Source organism: Mesoplodon bidens (assembly GCF_964165515.1).
Source record: "Mesoplodon bidens genome assembly, chromosome: 2".
Taxonomy (NCBI): domain Eukaryota; kingdom Metazoa; phylum Chordata; class Mammalia; order Artiodactyla; family Ziphiidae; genus Mesoplodon; species Mesoplodon bidens.
Genome location: NC_138177.1, coordinates 175058965 through 175078034, shown reverse-complemented (window position 1 = coordinate 175078034; position 19070 = coordinate 175058965). Strand labels below are relative to the sequence as shown.

At 45.5% G+C, this 19070-nt stretch overlaps 1 protein-coding gene and 1 long non-coding RNA gene across 6 annotated transcripts in view; one reads left to right on the top strand and one right to left on the bottom strand.

The window, feature by feature from the left end:
• Positions 1–3264: 3264 nt before the first annotated feature.
• Positions 3265–18285, bottom strand: LOC308612162. Of its 3 annotated transcripts, none has more exons than XR_014015077.1 (3): positions 18204–18285; positions 10688–10824; positions 3265–5043 (listed from the first exon to the last, which is right to left on the bottom strand). It is a non-coding gene; the product is annotated as an uncharacterized lncRNA (long non-coding RNA). The 3 variants fall into 3 exon arrangements; XR_014015078.1 differs by lacking the exon at positions 3265–5043 and adding an exon at positions 9125–9225; XR_014015079.1 differs by lacking the exon at positions 3265–5043 and adding an exon at positions 9505–10418.
• Positions 18113–19070, top strand: part of DDI2 (DNA damage inducible 1 homolog 2) — a 34604-nt gene continuing 33646 nt past the window's right edge. For 2 of the 3 annotated variants that reach the window (XM_081224496.1, XM_081224494.1), the window contains exon 1: positions 18113–18330. In XM_081224496.1, the coding sequence (XP_081080622.1) occupies positions 18193–18330 (138 nt within the window). In that variant the 5' untranslated portion in view covers positions 18113–18192. The remainder of the gene's footprint in view (positions 18331–19070) is intronic. The other variant, XM_081224495.1, reaches the window with a different exon arrangement.

The window sequence follows — 19070 nt, the reverse complement described above, 5'->3', positions numbered from 1 at the left end:
TGTGATAGCAGGTCCAACCTTCCTCTTCATCACTGGCTACTGCCGAACACGCCCTTCCTTCAAATTTTCCGCAGGTGGCTTCTTTGACCAGGTGTGCCCCTGCTCTCCGATGGCTCCTTCTCTGATGGCAGTCTCTTCCCATATCAAGGTAACCATTTTCACCTAGAGGCAGATAATTCACAACCCATATCCCAGCCCTGGGCTCCAGTCACCCATTTGCTAACTCCCTACCTGGATGTTTTGACAACACCTCAGGTGGGCTACAAGTTCAGCCAGCAACTTCCCATGTCCCTCTCTTTGATCCTGCCCCTCTCCCCCACCATCCTTTGGTAAGTCGTGATGGTTTCCCATGTGAAAGCTCTCCACGACTACTCTGGTTCAGGCCTTCCCACCTCTAGCTTTCCAATTGGTCTCACCACTGCTAGTATCACATAGAATTTCCTGCCCGATAAAGCTTCCTGAAGCCAATCCACCTTTCTAATCGTATTTCCTATTATGCATATTCACACCCTTATCTCTCCAGCCATTGTTCCCCTTACACAGCCCCACTTTCTTGCCTCCTTTCCTTTGCTGGAATGATCTCTCCCTAGCTCCCATCTCCACGTGCCCAATGTTCAGCTGAAACCGGTGCTTACATGACCCTCTCCATACCTCTCATAAAACCTTAACGCTTTTCTACCTGGGATAAGTTGGCATCTAGAATCAGAAACAACTTAAATCTTGGGACTTCCCTGGTGGTCCAGTGGGTAAGACTCCACGCTCCCAGTGCAGGAGGCCCGGGCTCGATCCCTGGTTGGGGAACTAGATCCCGCATGCATGACACAACTAAGAAGTCTGCATGCTGCAACAAAGATCCCGTGTGTGGCAACTAAGACGCGGCACAGCCAAAATAAATAAAGAATAAATAAATAAATATTTTTTTTAAAAAAAGAAACAACTTAAATCTTGGGTCCACTGTCAGTGAATCGCAATCATTGTTGGCAGAATTTCCAAATATTTTATATTATTTACCAGTTAAGGGATTCCCTGGTGGTCCGGTGGTTAGGACTCCAAGCTTCCACTACATGGGTTGAACCCATGGGGGCATGGGTTCAATCCCTGGTCGGGGAACTGAGATCCCACATCCCGTGCAGCGCCAGCCAAAACAAAACAAAACAAGACAAAAACAAAGAAACACCTATATAATTTACCAGTTAAAATTTCCCTAGGGAGTTCCCTGGTGGCTTAGTAGTCAGGGAACTGAGATCCTGTAAGCTGCGTGGCACAGCCAAAAAAAAAAAAAAAAAAAAGCTTCCCCCAAAACTTTCAAGTAAATCTGTCACTCCAATAACTCATCATTTAACCTAGCCCACCAATGTGTACATCCTTAAGGCACCCCAGTCAGGGAAGGGTGGACTTAACATGTCAATCTGAGCAACTCACCCTTTTGAACCTATTTCCTACTCTGTAAAATGGGATGATAATCTTTACTGGTGGTTCTTATGAGGGTTAAATGAGGTCCACTGTGAAAGCATTGTAAACCGTCCATTGATAAATAATAGGTAGTGTTATCATTGCATGTTTTATTTCCTCTACTGCAGAGTTTCCTCACCATTGTCATAATACACTGGTATATTGCAATTGGGTTACAGGTTGGATACAACATAAAGATCCCATGGCCCTTGGGGCTGCCAGCTAGACCAAACACCTCTGGGTGCATGCAGCCCATGGGGAGCTCCTGCGGATATGATCCAAGCAGAACAGAGTCTGTTATCCTGCCTTCCAATCTCTACAAGTAGGCAAAAGGACCAGCAGCATTTGCTGCTTGCCATGTGTTACCACCTGGCCATCAACATCAGAGGCCAGCTGCAGAGTGCACCGCTGCACGTTACAGACAAGGGTCCAGGGCCCTGCTAGAGAAAGTGAGTTCCAGGGGCCAAGGAGGAGCAGCAGCAACCCAAGATGCAGTTGGTCAGGGTTGGAGGGTCGAGGAGACTGGTTGGAGGGCTCTGGCCAGAGCAGCCCCAGATGGCTGACCCAAATCTGTCTTCAAATAGTATCAGATATTTCTGTCCATTTTTGGCTGGTATCCAAGCAGTGTCCAAGCTAACTTCAGGGTGACTGCTTTAACAATGCTTATGGGCAGGGTGACATTAAAAATATTTAACATCTGAGATGGAACAGATATTGACCAATCAGAACAGATGCCAGGGGCTTCCCTGGTGGCACAGTGGTTAAGAGTCTGCCTGCCAGCACAGGGGACACAGGTTCGAGCCCTGGTCCGGGAAGATGCCTCATGCCGCAGAGCAACTAAGCCCGTGCACCACAACTGCTGAGCCTGTGCTCTAGAACCCGCGAGCCACAACTACTGAGCCTGCATGCCACAACTACTGAAGCCCGCGTGCCTAGAGCCCATGCTCTGCAACAAGAGAAGCCACCACAATGAGAAGCCCGCGCACCGTAACGAAGGGTAGCCTCTACTCACCACAGCTAGAGAAAGCCCTTGTGCAGCAACGAAGACCCAATGCAGCCAAAAAAAAAAAAAAAAGAACATATGCCAGCTAGCCATTAACAGTAAATACCAGTACATACCAGGTGGATATTACCCCTGAAGGAATGTGCTTTAAATCAGAGCTGTCATTATTTTTGTTGTTGTTGTTGTTGTTGTTTGTTTGTTTGTTTGTTTATGGCTGCGTTGGGTCTTCATTGCTGTGCGTGGGCTTCCTCTAGTTGTGGTGAGCGGGGGTTACTCTTCATTGTGGTGCGTGGGCTTCTCATTGCAGTGGCTTCTCTTGTTGCGGAGCACAGGCTCTAGGCGCGCGGGCTCAGTAGTTGTGGCTTGCAGGCTCTAGAGCGCAGGCTCAGTAGTTGTGGCGCACGGGCTTAGTTGCTCCGCGGCATGTGGGATCTTCCCGGACCAGGGCTCAAACCCGTGTCCCCCTGCATTGGCAGGCGGACTCTTAACCACTGCGCCACCAGGGAAGTCCCGTGACATTATTTTTAAATGCTTGACACAAAAGAGTTTGATTGGATTCAAGATCCATTAATGTTATCACAAGAAATTTCAATTGTACAATTGTTAATGAAAATAAGACATTTCTTTAAATATTTTAACTTTTGTGTTTTCTAATGTTAAAATTTTAAATTTGTATTATCTATTTGAGTTTCTAATTGTTCATGGCTATCAAGAACTTGAAGAGAGGGACTTCCCTGGTGGTCCAGTGGTAAAGAATCCACCTGCCAATGCAGGGAACGTGGGTTCGATCCCTGGTCAGGGAACTAAGATCCCACATGCTGCGGGGCAACTAAGCCCACGGGCCACAACTACTGAGCTCGTGCGCCTCAATGGGAGAGACCGCATGCCACAAAACTACAGAGCCCATGTTCCCAGGAGCCCACGTGCCACAACTAGAGAGAGAAAACCTGCATGCCACAACTAGAGAGAAGCCCAAGCACCACAACGAAGAGACCCCACGCCTCAACAAAGATCCTGAGTTCCACAGCTAAGACCTGATGCAGCCAAATAAATAAATAAATAAAATAAAAAACAAAAACAAAAACAAGAACTTGAAGAGATCCTTCTTGAAAAGTCCTGGTCATTATTGCATGTAACCATTTTAAGCATAAAACATGATATTTAAAAGTTACATTCAAAAGAAAATTTTAAAATAAAATTGAAAAAATAGTTACATTCACAGAAGAAAGTGAAAATTTGGAAAATATTTTATTTGGATACTTTATGTAAGCTCAATATTTAATGCTGTCTCTAATATTTTCATTTTATTTTTCAAATCATGATAAAATATGTAGAAAATGGAATTTTTTTTTACCAAATCCCGTATAGATGCCCCTAAATCCCTCCTCCCCCTCCTTCCCCTTTACCCCAGTGGGACATACAAATTGTGTAATTTTTTTAAATTTTTATTTTATATTGGAATATAGTTGATTAACAATGTGTTAGTTTCAGGTATACAGCAAAGTGCTTCAGTTATATATATACATGTATCTATCCTTTTTCAAATTCTTTTCCCATTTACGTTCTTAAAATTGTGTAATTTTCTATGTGTGCCGTGACAGGAAAAAGGTTCCGAAGCTCTGTTCTAGTAAATTTTAAGTTCCAATATCTGCTTCTTCCTTTTGGCTGACCTCCAAGGGCAGTGCTCTGTTAAAGAAAAACGAATATAATAAATGTTTAGTAGGTGAGTGAATGATTGAACAGTTCTTCCGGCCCCTCTGTCTCTCTGTAGTTCAAAATGAGCCTTTGAACGCAAGAGGAAGGGGAGGGAGAGCGAGAATTTACTGAAGAAAAGCCCCACCCAATGAAGTTTAAAGATCACTGTTATGCAGTTTCAAAGTCAAACCAGGAGAGGGCACAGAAAACTTCTGCTTGATCATCTAACAAAGAAAGGAGGAGAATTCAGAAAATGGACAGAGCTCTCATTCAATCACTCAATCAGGTGACATACAGTTTAGATGGTTTAGTCCATCAGATTTCATCCTGACACCTCAACAATTTGATAATATAATGGGCTATCTTAATGTAATCTTTGCACCATTTGATTTTTTTCTTGAGGAATACGTTTAGATTTTTCAAAGCCCCAGCCAGTCTCCGATGCATTCCTTTTCTTTTCTTTTTTTTAATATTTATTTATTTAGGCTGCTCGGGGTCTTCATTGCGACACGTGGGATCTTCGTTGTGGCACCCGGACTCTTAGTTGCAGCATGCGAACTCTTAGCTGCAGCATGCATGTGGGATCTAGTTCTCCGACCCGGGATGGAACCCGGGCCCCCTGCATTGGGAGCGTGGAGTCTTACCCACTGGACCACCAGGGAAGTCCCAGAACATCTTCATATACGTGTTTGGAGGATAAAGATCAATGCTTGAAGTACAGATAGAGATCTCACACAAATAAAGCATGTGTGATACAATATTTCCTGTAGTATAATAAAATCAGTGGTATGATAAAGTATTTGTCCTGTTTCATGATGACTTGTTTTTACATTCCAATTTCCTTCTGAATTCAACACTTGCTATATTTTATCTCATTTGTCCTTCCAGTTATCCTATAAAATAAATATGACATATTATTTATATTTAACAAGGAAACTGAAGTGCTAAGCCAATGATGTTACTTCATATTACAAAGCAACTTCCTCCCTAGAATCCCTAATTAGAGATTATTTTACCTGTCAAAGGTTCTGGTCAGAGTGGTTGGGAGGGAGGGAATCTCATAATTTATTGGATAGCTAAGAGGATAAAAGGATTCCCTTGCATTGACATTATTCCCATAGCTACTTTCAAACTCATTTCAGAGCTCCACTTTTGACACTTAAGATCCAGACTCCAAATATGCACTTCATTACTTAAACCTGGTTTCTGGAACAATAGCCAGCAGCTAAATAATCTGTCCTAGCTTGGAGTTCAAAAACAGAACAAGAATTATTATCAGGCTTTCTGATTTCTAATCTAACAGCCTGCCTACTACCTTGTGGATGGGTCAAATACACATTTTTTTTTCTTGCCTTTTACTTGATTTTCTCTCTCCTTTAATGAAAAACTACAATCTTCCTTTTAAAATCTTTATTTTTTTCTGATTACAAAACTAATACATGTATATGGTACAAAGTGAAAGTCCACCATAGTCTATCCCTACCTGCTCAAGGTTACATTTCAATGCATATGAGGCTTTTGAAAATATCAAAACTGGGAGTTCCCTGGCAGTCCAGCAGTTAAGACTCTTAGCTCCCAATGCAGGGGGCATGGGTTCCATCCTTGGTCAGGGAACTAGATCCCGCATGCCACAACTAAAGATCCCACGTGCCTCAATGAAGATCCCAAGTGCCACAACTAAGACCCAGTGCAGCCAAATAAATAAATAAATATTTTTTAAAAGATAATATCAAAACTAGGTTTAGCCTATATAAAATGGTTGGCAACTTCCTTTTTTCACCTTAAAATGCCTTGGGAATCTTCAAGATAAGCGTTGTTTTTTTTTAACTGCTTTATTTAGGTGTAACTTATATGCCACAAAAATCACCTCTTTTTAAGTGTACAATTCAATGATTTCTTTTATAAACTTGTGCAACCATTCCACCACAACCCAGTTCTAGAACACATCCATCACCCCCAAAAACTTCCCTCATGCCTGTTAATAAACTTTTTTAAAGGGTGAATTTTTGTGGATAATTACAATCAGGAATAACAAGTCCCAGAAATTTCCACTTTGCCTAGCTTTCATCTGCTGCTGGCAGGCAAGAAGAAAATTGCAAAAGCCCATCAACAAATGTTGGAAGAAAACACCACAAGCTGATCGACAGCTGTTTGCTCAAAATAGTTTATTCATCCACTCCAGCTTTTACTGAGTGTCAGCCAAGTGCCAGGCTATTGGTTAAGTCTGTAGGAATATAAAAACGAGAATAGCTGTCTTCTGGAATCAACTGGATGTGAGTTCTACAGTATGCAACCTAACTTAAGAGTTTCAATATTCAATGAGTTTGAGTAATAAAAGTGGTAAAATTGGTGTGCTATTTGGACTTCCATTTACAGAAGTCACAATAGAGAAACAGGGACCAGACTTACTGTTCCACCTAAAACAACCAAAGGAGGAACGAAAAATTATGAAACAATGGTCTTTATACATTGGGCATCAGACCACAAAGGACAGTAATCCTTGAGAAAGAAGCAAATGAGATGAGCCCTGGTACTGCCCCAGAACTGCCTGAGTTTCCAGGCTACAGTGCAAGGATGGAAAAGTGAGGCAGAGGTCACTGGAGTCCCTGAGTCCGGCATACAGAGCTGAGTCCAGGGAGACCAAAGCAGCTAGAGTTCATAAGACGGAGTGACAGAGATGGGGGAGCAGTTCAGAGAAAGAAAAAAGCCCAGAGATTTCTTCTAGTATTCACCAAGGTACTGCTTAGCACCTGTGCACAAGAAAACTTCCCCAGGCCGGGGAAAGAACCACTTGAAAGGATTGGAGGGAAAGGTTCTTGACTCATACCCGGCTGGGAATAGTGCCTATTCCCACTAGCCAGATTAGAAAAAAATTCAGTTTGGGAATTCCCCGGCAGTCCAGTGGTTAGGACTTGGTGCTTTCATTGCAGGGTCCTGGGTTCAATCCCTGGTTGGGGAATTAAGATCCCACAAGCTGTGTGGCGTGGCCAAAAAAAAAAAAAAAAGAAAAGTTCATAATTTATGGAGCATTGGGAAGAGTACTCATAGGGGTCTTGCCTCAGGGGGAATAATCAGTGCTAGAGTCAGCACTGCTCTCATCCTATTTAACAAATCTTTAAAAAAGCGAGACGCAAAAAAATCAAACTAATTCCAAAGTAACTTAACAACACCCCAGAACAAAGCTCAAGTTTTATAGGAATACAAATATATACAGCACTGGGAATTCCCTGGCGGTCCAGTGGTTAGGACTCCAAGCTCCTAATGCAGGGGGCCAGCGTTTGATCCCTGGTCAGGGAACTAGATCCCTCATGCTACAACTAGTGGATTGCAGCATGAGGGATCAGTTAAATCCCAAATAGATAAATAAATATTTTTTAAGATTTCCAAATTTAATGAAAACCGTAGATCAATAAACCCCAAGCACAAGAAACATTAAGAAAACCACAGCACAGGGGCTTCCCTGGTGGCGCAGTGGTTGAGAGTCCTCCTACCGATGCAGGGGACACGGGTTCATGCCCCGGTCCCACAGGAGGATCCCACATGCCGCGGAGCTGCTGGGCCCGTGAGCCATGGCCGCTGAGCCTGTGCATCTGGAGCCTATGCTCCGCAAGGGGAGAGGCCACAACAGTGAGAGGCCCGCGTACCGCAAAAAAACAAAAACAAAAAAACAACAAAAAAAAACAAAGCAAAACAAAAAAAGAAAAGAAAACCACAGCACCGTACCTGAGTCAAAGAGCCTACTTGGGACATTCAAATCTTTCATTAATGACAACATAATGATTTTCATTAATTTTTACATATATGAAGCACCATCAATTCTATAAATCATTGTGGGGACTTCCCTGGTGGCACAGTGGTTAAGAATCTGCCTGCCAATGCAGGGGACATGGGTTTGAGCCCTGGTCCAGGAAGATCCCACATGCCACGGAGCAACTAAGCCCGCATGCCACAACTACTGAAGCCTGCAAGCCTAGAGCCCATGCTCCGCAACAAGAGAAGCCACTGCAATGAGAAGCCCACGCACCGCAATGAAGAGTAGCCCCGCTCGCCGCAACTAGAGAAAGTCCACACGCAGCAACAAAGACCCAACACAGCCATAAATAAATAGATTAATTAATTAATTAATTATTAAAATCATTGTGCTAGGTTCCTGGATATCTAATTTTTCTTATTCCATTTAAAATTTCTTCTCTTTTAACCAGAGGATAAATTGGCTAGTCTTCGTGCTTAGAACTGCACGTGTGTTCTAATTTGATGAAGCTTTTTTTTTTTTTTTTTTTTTTGTGGTACGCGGGCCTCTCACTGTTGTGGCCTCTCCCGTTGCGGAGCACAGGCTCCGGACGCGCAGGCTCAGCGGCCATGGCTCACGGGCCCGGCCGCTCTGCGGCATGTGGGATTCTCCCGGACCCGGGCACAAACCCGTGTCCCCTGCATCGGCAGGCGGACTCTCAACCACTGCGCCACCAGGGAAGCCCTGATGAAGCTTTTAAAAGAAACAAAGGACTGGGAATGCGTGGTGAGTCAGTGGGAGTCAACTCTGGATATGGGTCCTCCTAGTTAAATATGTCCTTCAATGCCAGGGGAAATTTCACCTTCTCTATTTAAAAGCCTTTTTAACAACAAAAAGGTTGATAGTTTTAAGCCCTTTCTCTCAAATATTTTAAATCCTCAGAAGATCAAACTAACAAAATAACTGAAATGAGTACTGAATAGAAATTCTATGTAGACTATCTGCTGTTTGTCATTTCCATCCTATGATTTTCCCTTCATATGTACTGAAAGTTCACAGATGTTAAGAAATTGTTGTTTTGGCATAAAATCAGATACAGAAAGGAGGCAGTTGTGCCATTAACTAGGAATAGCAATTACCTAGGACGACTGCTATTCGAGCAATGCATCAGGCCAACAGCTTCTTCTGCACTTGGGAGCTTCCTGGACATGCAGAAACTCTCAGGCCCTGCTCCAGACCTGAAGACTCATAATATGCATTTTAACAAGATCCCCAAGTGGTTGCTATACACATTCAACTTTGAGAAGCACTGGTGTCTGGCAAATAGTTTCTCTGATCACATTTCCTTATGCATGAAAAAAAAAAAAGTGAAACCTGCCCACCTTATTTCAGAAGTTGATGATTAGAATGAAATAAGTGAAACCCAATCCACATATAACTTAGGAACAGATGAAATATCAAACTTTCTAACAAGCAGTACACACAAATCCCAGGCACACCACAGCATTTCTGGATTAAAAATGCTGAACAGCAAAAAGACTGCCAATGTTACTAGATATCCCAAAGACAAGGCTTTTAAAAAAAATGTTAAATATATAAAAAATTTTTTAAGTATTTGACTCTTTTGACTTCTGGGAGTATCTTTTCTTTTCTTTTTTTTTTAATCGAAATCTGTTATCCTTCAGTCTGCAAGTACTCAAGACAGAGTCGTTTCAGGAAAGCACAGCACACAGAGTTCCTATTTCTCTTTTCTGGCCAAAGCAACAAGCCTAAGTCTTCACATAAGCCGCAAGGAAGGAAACTACAGGAAGCCACGCCAGGGACTACTAACAGGCACTTGTCTCTCAGCCAGCCACTGCCTCAGTCACATCCTTGCCGGAACTAGAGTCTGAGCCGGTTCTCTAGGCTGAGGTGGCCAAGGCAGTGTGGACCGGGTCCACCCAGGGCGGCCCTGCCGCACCCCAGCCGCCGGGTTAGTCCCAGAGGAACCGGAGCCCGCCTGATCGTGGATGCCCGGAAGCCCAGGTTCAAGCCTTGAAGGCGCAAGGGTGTGGGGGCCACCATCGGGGATTCCGCCAGAGAGAAGGCAGCAGCCGCAAAAGACCCTCCACTGGCGTGTCCAAGAGCCTAGGCCGGGTCTGGACCTTCCACCACTACCTCCCGGGATAAAGCCAAGCAGCGCAAACTAGCGGGAGCTGGGGTCACTTAGCAACCAGGAGCCCAGAGCGCGGACGCAAGGCATTGGTCACGCGCATCACGTGATCAGACGCCACTGCCCACTGGGAGATTACAAAGCAGGCACGTGATGCGGCTCAGGCGCGTTTCCGCAAGGCTCTGGGACGGTGGGCGTGGTGATGGGGCTGGAGGGGCGTTTCTTGGGGTTTCCGCCCTGGCGTCGTAAGAAGTCCTGGCTTTGGCTGGCGTGACCGAAGAGAAACGCAACCGGCAGTTGAGGCATTTCTGCGCCGGCTATAGCGAAGCGATGAAACGGTGCTGAATTGGGCTCAAGAGTCTAGTTTGGTCGTGCGGGAGCATTTCCTGAGAATAAGACTGAAATTTGCTGAAATTTGCCTTCCGAAACAGAGACAGTTCTGACCAACCAGTTTAACACGAGCAAATGTTAGGATGCCAAGAAGTTTCGTGACAAATAAGGGGTGAAAATTAGGGATATAAAGGATACTGAATTGGGCAGTATATTCAGCGCTGGCTAAAAGAGAGATACTGCATCTGGGGCAAGAGGAGTTTTTTTTGGGGGGGGCGGGTAGAGGGACTGTTGCTGAAGTAGTTGTTGAAAAGGTAGAACTTACATTGTGAATTTAGAGAACTAATTCAGCTTCTCGTGAGTGAGGCGGCGGAGCCTAGTTATCCACACGTCAGTTCATGAAGTCGAGGTCCCAGCGTGCAGACCAGGATGTGTGGGCACCCTGCAACAGGCCTGTGAAACCTGGCCAAAAAGAAAAAAAAAAACCTAATTTGAAAGGGATTTGAAGAGAGAACTTAGGATGGCCCAGCTCTTCTTTTTACAAACTGCCCAGGAGGTTGTTGGCAATCCTTTCATTCTAACAAATTTCCCTCTAGCAGCAGAGGGGTTTGAAGTACTATTGGCAGGACTTCTTGGTGGTCCAATGGTTAAGACTCTGTGCTTCCACTGCAGGGGACAGGTTCGATCCCTAGTCGGGGAAGTTCTGCATGCCAAAAAAATAAAGTACTACTGGCATATGCCTTGCAGCTGTCCTTGGGTCTTCTTTCACACCCCATATCCAATGTATCAACGAGTCCTATTGGCTCTACCTTCAAAATGAGTTCACAATCTGACTATCTCCACTTTTCTCTACCTGCACAGCTACCACACTGGTTAGATTCCCCCATGATCTTTCACCTGAGTTATTGTAATAGCCTTCCAACTAGTCCACTTTTGTCTTCCTCCACAAGTTAGTCAAAGTGATTTTTTTCATGTCACTTCTCTGCACAACACGCTAAAGTGGCTTTTTATTTCAGTCAGTAAAAGCCAAGGTCCTTTCAATTACTTATCACATAATCTGGTCTGATGGGCTCCTATCCACTTCTCCTCATTCATTAATCTCCAGAAGTTCTATTCTTCATGGTGTTTCTTCAACAGGGCCAGTATCCTTCCATATTTAGTTCTTTGCACTTGCTGTTACCTGTGCTGAGTATTCTCCCCAGATGTCCACATGATTCATGCCTTCACTTCATTCATTTGCTCAGGTGTCACCTTGTAATATAGGCTTTCTCTGACCACCATGTGTAAAATAGCAACCACTGTGTGCCCTAATTCCCCACCCCTCCCGAGCACTTGGCTTGCTGCTTGTTTTTTTTTTAATATATATATAGCACTTATCACCACCTAACACATTTTGTATGTTCTTTGTCTGCCACCCCCTACTAGAACATAAACTCCATGGGGATAGGCACTTTGCCTTGTTTCCTGCTGTACAATTAGTACCTAGAACAATGTCTGGCATGCAGTAGGTGTTAATAATTGTTTGTTGAATAAATGAATAAATGATCTATGCCCCATATGGTTCTACTGCTGATTATGGTGAGTGGACCAAAGTTGCTCCAAGTGGCTAAAGGACTTTGAACATATCCACAGTATTGTAATGATTCTGACATTGGCACTGCCCACTCTCAGAATGCTTTGTATCCACTTTGTATCTTAAAAGCTTGTTCTGTACTTTTAGCCATGACACCTGAGATTCCTCCACAACGGTGATGTGGTATCCCAAAAAGAAAGACACTCAAGTTTTTCATGTAAAACCAGGAGTTTCTTTTTCTTTTTTTTTCTTTTTGCGGAGCGCAGGCTCCGAACGCGCAGGCTCAGCGGCCATGGCTCACAGGCCCAGCCGCTCCACGGCATATGGGATGTTCTCGGACCGGGGCACGAACCCATGTCCCCTGCATCGGCGGGCGGACTCTCAACCACTGCGCCACCAGGGAAGCCCTGCCAGGAGTTTCTTGAAGAAGAAGAATAGAAAAGAGCAGTTTAACTGCCAGGGTGAGTATTGAACTAGATACATCAAGGATAGATCAGCAAAGCCCAGCTCAGCTGTCAGCAGAGTAGGTGAAGCAGGTTTGTGTCAATCCAGAAGGTTCTTGAGAAAAACCATTCCCAACAAATTCCCTGAAGCTGAGAAATCTGCAGCTGATGACTTATACCCTGTTAAAATGCAAATACCCTAAGAGAGATCATATTGAGTTTCTGCTGTCACTAGTACCTCAGTGTGAATTAGTCCAAATCCTTTCTTGAGAGCAAATTTTGAAAAGGCAAGTGAAGAAAGTAGGAGCACATGAGAAATAAGAGGAACAGGTGGAGAGAAAGTTCAGAAGCCAAGGAAGGAGCATAAAGTTGAGCTTGCCAAGGACAAACTTTGGCTTATTTTGTAGTTTTGCCCAGGGCTGACTCTAATAATCAAAGTATATATTGATCTCTAGCTCCAAACTTCTGAGTAGGCGAATCATGGCGCTTGAAATTACAGCCATATTTACCTGAAATGTTTTGATAGCCCAATGAGTACAGGGTGCACCTGAAATGAGGAAGAGTTGACCTAGAATGTAGTGGGACTGAAACGCTATCAGATTTTAGGAAAGATAAGCAGGAAAAGAAGGAGGCATTGCATTATACATATGCACATGATCCCAGCCTAAGAAATAGGAAACCGAAAGAGTTTTTGTGTTAAGGTAAAATGAGAGAAATGGAGCATCATCTGCTATCAGTTGACATGCCAGGAAAAATAAGGAGAGATAGGCCTCTTTAAGCAACCAGGAGCTGATGAGGAAGTAAAGTTTTAAAGAGCAATATATATCAATACCTGCTTTAAAAAAAAAAAAAAAAGGCAACCTCACCAGACACCAAATTTGTCAGCACCTTGATCTTGGACTTCCCAACCTCCAGAGCTATGAGAATTAAATGGTTTACTGTTAAGCGCTGCCCCCACCCCCCGCAAAGAAAAAAGCAGGCACAAATATCAAACAGATACTTACAGTATTTGGGAGATTTAATTCCTATTGTGTGGAATTTTAAAAATCAACTAGGGTAGATATCTTTACTGATTTGCTCTTTTTAATAGAGAAGAATTAGGCAAGAATCTCAAAGTAGACAGCAACTTTGCTGGTGGTGACCAAATGGTGAGGAAAGTCAGGGTTTTGGAGGCCAGCAAGATTTCCCCACATTTTAAGTGCAGGCAGAGCATTTGTGTTCTAGTCAAATTGATGTTTTCACTCTTCAAGTTTCTTCCAGTTTGGAGAATCTGCCACTCACTAGCTGAGCGAACTTGGGTAAGTTAATTAAAATCCCCACACCTGTTTCCTTATCTATGAAATGGGAATGAATACTAATAGTTCCTATCTCTGAGGGCTTTTAGAAGGATAAAATGAGGTCTCACATTCAGCAGTGTAAAATAATGGTTAAGACTGTGGACTTGAGTTTTATTTATTTATTTATTTATTGGCCATGCCCTGCCACTTGCGAGATCTTAGTTCCCCGACCAGGGGTCGGACCCACTCCCCCCGCCCCAGCAGTAGAAGCATGGAGTCCTAACCACTGGACTGCCAGGGAAATCCCTAGACTCAAGTCAGATTGCCTGACTGGAATTCAAGCTGCCATTTGTGTGTCCTTGGGCAAGTGACTGACCCCTCTCTATGCTTCAGTTTCTTCATCTGTAAAATGGAGATAATACCTCACAGGATTGTTGTGAGGATTAAATGACTCAACACGCATAACATTCATGGAGGAGTGCCTGGCAAGAAGTGAGCATTGCAAACGTTAGCAATCATTTGCAAGGTTCTTGACAAACAGCAATGATCATGGAACTTCTTGGTAGCCCTGCTTGTCTAGGCCTTGTCCAACCCACCCCATCCTGACTTAGAATTAAGGACCAGAGATGTCCGAAGCTATATGTGGTCACAAGTAATAGAGGTGCAAGGTCCATCTCATAGAGTGGTGAGAGAGAAGTGGGAGGAGCTACTGTGAGCCAGATCACAGGAGGCAACTGATCAGAGTCCAAAAGGAGTGAGGCCCAAGAGGAAAGGGTCTGATTGGTAAAAAGCTGCGGGCTTAGTTAGGATTCTTTTGGTTGCAAATTTTGAAAACCATAGGTCAAAATGGTTCAAGGAAAAATGTATCCACTCAAATGCCCATCAGCCACAGAATGGATGAATTATGGTGTATTTCCCAAACAAAATACAACGAGAATGTACAAGTTATAATTACATACAATGATATGGACAAAACCCACTTAATGTCGAGTGAAAGAAGGCAGACACAAGACTACATGCTGTGTGAGTCCACTTATATGTGGTAGAAAAACAATCAAAATGAATCTATGCTGTTAAAAGTCAGGATACTGGTTACACTTGGAGGGGTTTGGGGAGGGAGAGTTAGTGATTAGAAGGAAGGCTATGGGACGTCCCTCGTGGTCCAGTGGTTAAGACTTTGCGCTCCCAATGCAGGAGGCCCGGCTTTGATCCCTGGTCAGGGAACTAGATCTCGCACGCTGCAACTAAAAGATCCTGCATGCCGCAACTAAAGATCTCGCACACGGCATTGAAGATCCCACATGCCGCAACTAAGACCCAGCACGGTCAAATAAATATATTTTTTAAAAAGATTACTATTAATTATAGAAAGAAGGATAAGGGGGGCTTTTGAGGTACTGATAATGTTCTGAACAGGGGTGTTCAGTTTGTGAAAACTCACCGTATACACTTAAAATGCATGCACTTTTTGTGTATTATGCTGCAATAAAAAGTTCTCTCTCTTTTTTTTTTTGTGGTACGCGGGCCTCTCACTGTTGTGGCCTCTCCCGCTGCGGAGCACAGCCTCCAGACGCGCAGGCTCAGCAGCCATGGCTCACGAGCCTAGCCGCTCCGCGGCATGTGGGATCTTCCCGGACCGGGGCACGAACCCGTGTCCCCTGCATCGGCAGGCGGACTCTCAACCACTGCGCCACCAGGGAAGCCCTCTCTCTTTTTTTTTAGGAGTTTATTGGCTGTGCCTATATTCAGTGTACCAATTATTGTTCTCTGTAACAAACCACCCCAAAGTTAGTCATGTAAAATAACCATTTCAGGGCTTCCCTGGTGGCGCAGTGGTTGAGAATCTGCCTGCTAATGCAGGGGACACGGGTTCGAGCCCTGGTCTGGGAAGATCCCACATGCTGTGGAGCAGCTAGGCCCGTGAGCCACAGCTACTGAGCCTGCGCGTCTGGAGCCTGTACTCCGCAACGGGAGAGGTCGCAATAGTGAGAGGCCCGCGCACCGCGATGAAGAGTGGCCCCTACTTGCCACAACTGGAGAAAGCCCTCACACAGAAACGAAGAGCCAACGCAGCAAAAATAAATAAATTAATTTTAAAAAAAAAGCAAACATTAAAAAAAATAATAATAAATAACCATTTCATTATGCTCACAGATTCTGTGGGTCAGGAATTCAAAAAGAATACAGTGGAGGCAGCTCCATGATGTCTGGGGCCTCAGCTGGGAAGACTCAAAGGCTGGAGATGATTCAACAGCTAGGGTTGAAATCAACTGGAAGTGTCTTCATTCATGTTCTAGGAGGGTTTTCCTGGTAATTGGCTTTGATCTCAGCTAGGTTGTTGCCTGAACCATCTATACATGTTATCTCCATGTAGTCTCACTGCCTGGGGTAGTTTGGGCTTCCTCACAGCATGGCTGCTGGGTTCCAAAAGCAAGTGTTCCAAGAGAATCAGGCAGAAGCTATATTGACTTTTATGAACTAGCCTCAGAAGTCACACAGTGACACTTATGCCAAAGTCCATGTGCCATAATTCAAAGGGAGGGACATATACCCCATCTCTTAATGGGAGGAATGTCATGATTACATTATAGGATGGACATATAAGATGGAAGATATTGCCGTGGCCATCTTTGGAAAATAAAATTTGTCACATCTGGGCACCAATAGAAAAAAATGTAACACAAAAGCCTGTCAGTTCATGATTCCAACTTCAGCTGAATCCTCGATACCATCTGGCAATTCTACATCATTGCTCTACTCAATGTGCTTCAACTTACAATGGTTATTTCAAACCTTCTCTGCTGTAGTAGGCGCTAGGTATGTCTCACCTAAAACCTGTTACAACCCCTCTCCCACCCCACCCCCACCACCACACCCCACTCATACCTTTTAAAGAGGTGAGAAAAGCTAAACACTCACTTTTCCTGGCCTTTTCTTGCATCTGTGTGACACAGTTCTGGCCAGATGTAAGCAGAAACCTACTGAGGGACTCCTGGGCAACCTCTTGCTTGAACAAGAAAATGATGCATGGGGTGGAGGCAACCAGCTATATCATGACCCTCAGGGAAAGGCCAAAAGATTTGCCAAAACACTGTCCCTTGTATCATTGAGTCACTGAACCAATGCTGCTGTCTACCTCCAGGCTTCCTAGCCTGTAAGAAAAATAAACCCTCACTTGCCTGTGTAAGCCATTGATGGGCTTCCTGTACCTGATAACAACCACTCTTCTCCACCCCGCCCCCTCCCTCCACCTTCTGTCTTTATGCTCCACAGAAAACCTTCCCTCTTCCTTTACAGAGATACATCTTCAGCTGGTCTTTCGCTTACTTTCTTGCCACCAAACCTACCTGCACTTACCTGCATCCATAGCCATCCTGACCCCTCCTTCCCTCCTGTTATAATAGAAGAGCGTGTCCCTACTCCGTGGATGGGGGAGTGGGGGGTAAATGGGGAGATGCCAATCCTGTATCCACTGTATCTTCCTCTTTCCCTTTTGGTTTTCTGACTCATCCTCATGTTTCGGGCTTCTATTTCTCATCAGCTATGTGGCCTTAAACAGGCCATTAAAGTAGCACATATTTTATCGAGTGGATTCTAAGCTGTGCCCAATAAAAAGCACTGCAATAGGTGCTGGGGTTTGCCAGGGCTAGGAAAGAAGCAGTCCAAGTAGAGGGAAAACTATTTACGAGGCAGGGAAATGGAGCTTAGGAGGAACTCAAAGTCACAATGTGGCAGGGAGGGCAGAGTACAGACAGGGCTCAGGAGGCAGGGCTGAAGAGCAAGGCAGGGGCCAGTGAGCAGGGGTTCGTGATTTTGGTTTTAACCCTAAACCATCAGAACAAGAAGAAAAGTAAGCTGTCTGAGCCTCAATTTCTACTTTGGAAAATATGTCTGAGAACAATCTGCTAGGTTCTCAGTCTCCCGTATCAGCCTGAGAGTTCGTTAAGGGCAAAGACCTGTATTTTTACGCATTTTTGTACCCACGTGGCTATTTGCCAACACACGCTCAATAAATGCCTGTCGAATGAATGAATGAGATTTTGGAGTCCTCCACCGATGTCACTTACTAAATCAAGCAATTAACACTTATTTCCTTCTCTTCGTTCGCTCCCCTTTCCTCGCCCTTCCTCCCTCTCCCGCCCCAAGAGCCCTGCAATCCTCTCTAGCTTCCCGCCTCCCCTTCCCAGCTCCGCCCCTCCGCTGCGCCGCGAAGGCGGAGCGGGTCAGGCGGGCTTTACGGCATCGGCGTTGCGGCGGGGCGGGGCGGGGCGCCGGGCGGCTGGCGCGCTTGGCGGCAGCGGTGGGAGGCAGGCCGGCAGGGAGGCAGGCAGATGAAGTTGCAGGCGGGTGGTGGCGGCTGTACTTGCTGCTGAGGGTGGGAGGGAGTGAGTCACTGAGCGTGTGTGAGGGAGGGAAGGAGCGAACGGGCGGGCGAGCGAGCAGCCCGCGCCGTCCGCCTGCAGCACCAGCCAGGCCCCGCCGCCGCCGCCGCCCCGCGCCGAGGCCGGGCCGAGCCGAGCTGGGTCGGGCCCGGGCCATGCTGCTCACCGTGTACTGTGTGCGGAGGGACCTCTCCGAGGTGACCTTTTCCCTCCAGGTCGACGCCGACTTCGAGCTGCACAACTTCCGCGCGCTGTGTGAGCTCGAGTCCGGCATCCCCGCAGCCGAGAGCCAGGTACGCTGAGCGGCGAGCGGGGCCTCCCTCCGGAGCTAGCCCTCCCGCCTCGGGGCCTCACGCACTCCTTTTGCTGCTCGTGAGGAATTGGGGGGTGGAGGGGAAGCAGGATGGCCATTCCCAGCCCACCCCCGCATCCGGAAGGGAGCTGGAATCGGTGGCTGCCCCCATACGCCCCAAGCGTGGGGTGGGGTGCTGGGGGAGAGAGAGGAGAACCTGACCGCAGACGCACCCACTGCAGCCTGAGGAGCGCGTGGACTGTCGGGCGGCCCGCCCCACCTTGTGGCTCTTTGACCCCTTCTCTAATTTCATATGAGTTTGGGGTGTCGGCGTAGACCTAAGAAGAAGCCGTAGGTTTGCAAGAGTTCATACATTCTGCTTCCCCAGCCAGAAACACCAGTTTGGATCACTGTGGTAGATGGATGTTCATCTGCTTTTTTGGAGAGGGCTCCTGCCTAAGTAAACGTAATTTACCTTTAAGTGTAGAGATTTGCGCTCGAAGTGAAGGGAAAAGTTTGAGACCTTGCACCACCTTGTTTTGAAGCCTTTGGAAATGCTCTTTTCCCTACCACATGCGTTTCTGGTTAAATTATTATTTTTTTAAAGTAATTATTAGTTCAACCGAAACTATTTCTCTGGTTTCTTCCCTGGTAGTAGGCCAAGATCCCTCTTTCTTTCAGGTCACAATTCAGAGTTTGGGTGAGTTCAAAGCTCAGTGCTTGATGAGGATATTTGCTTAA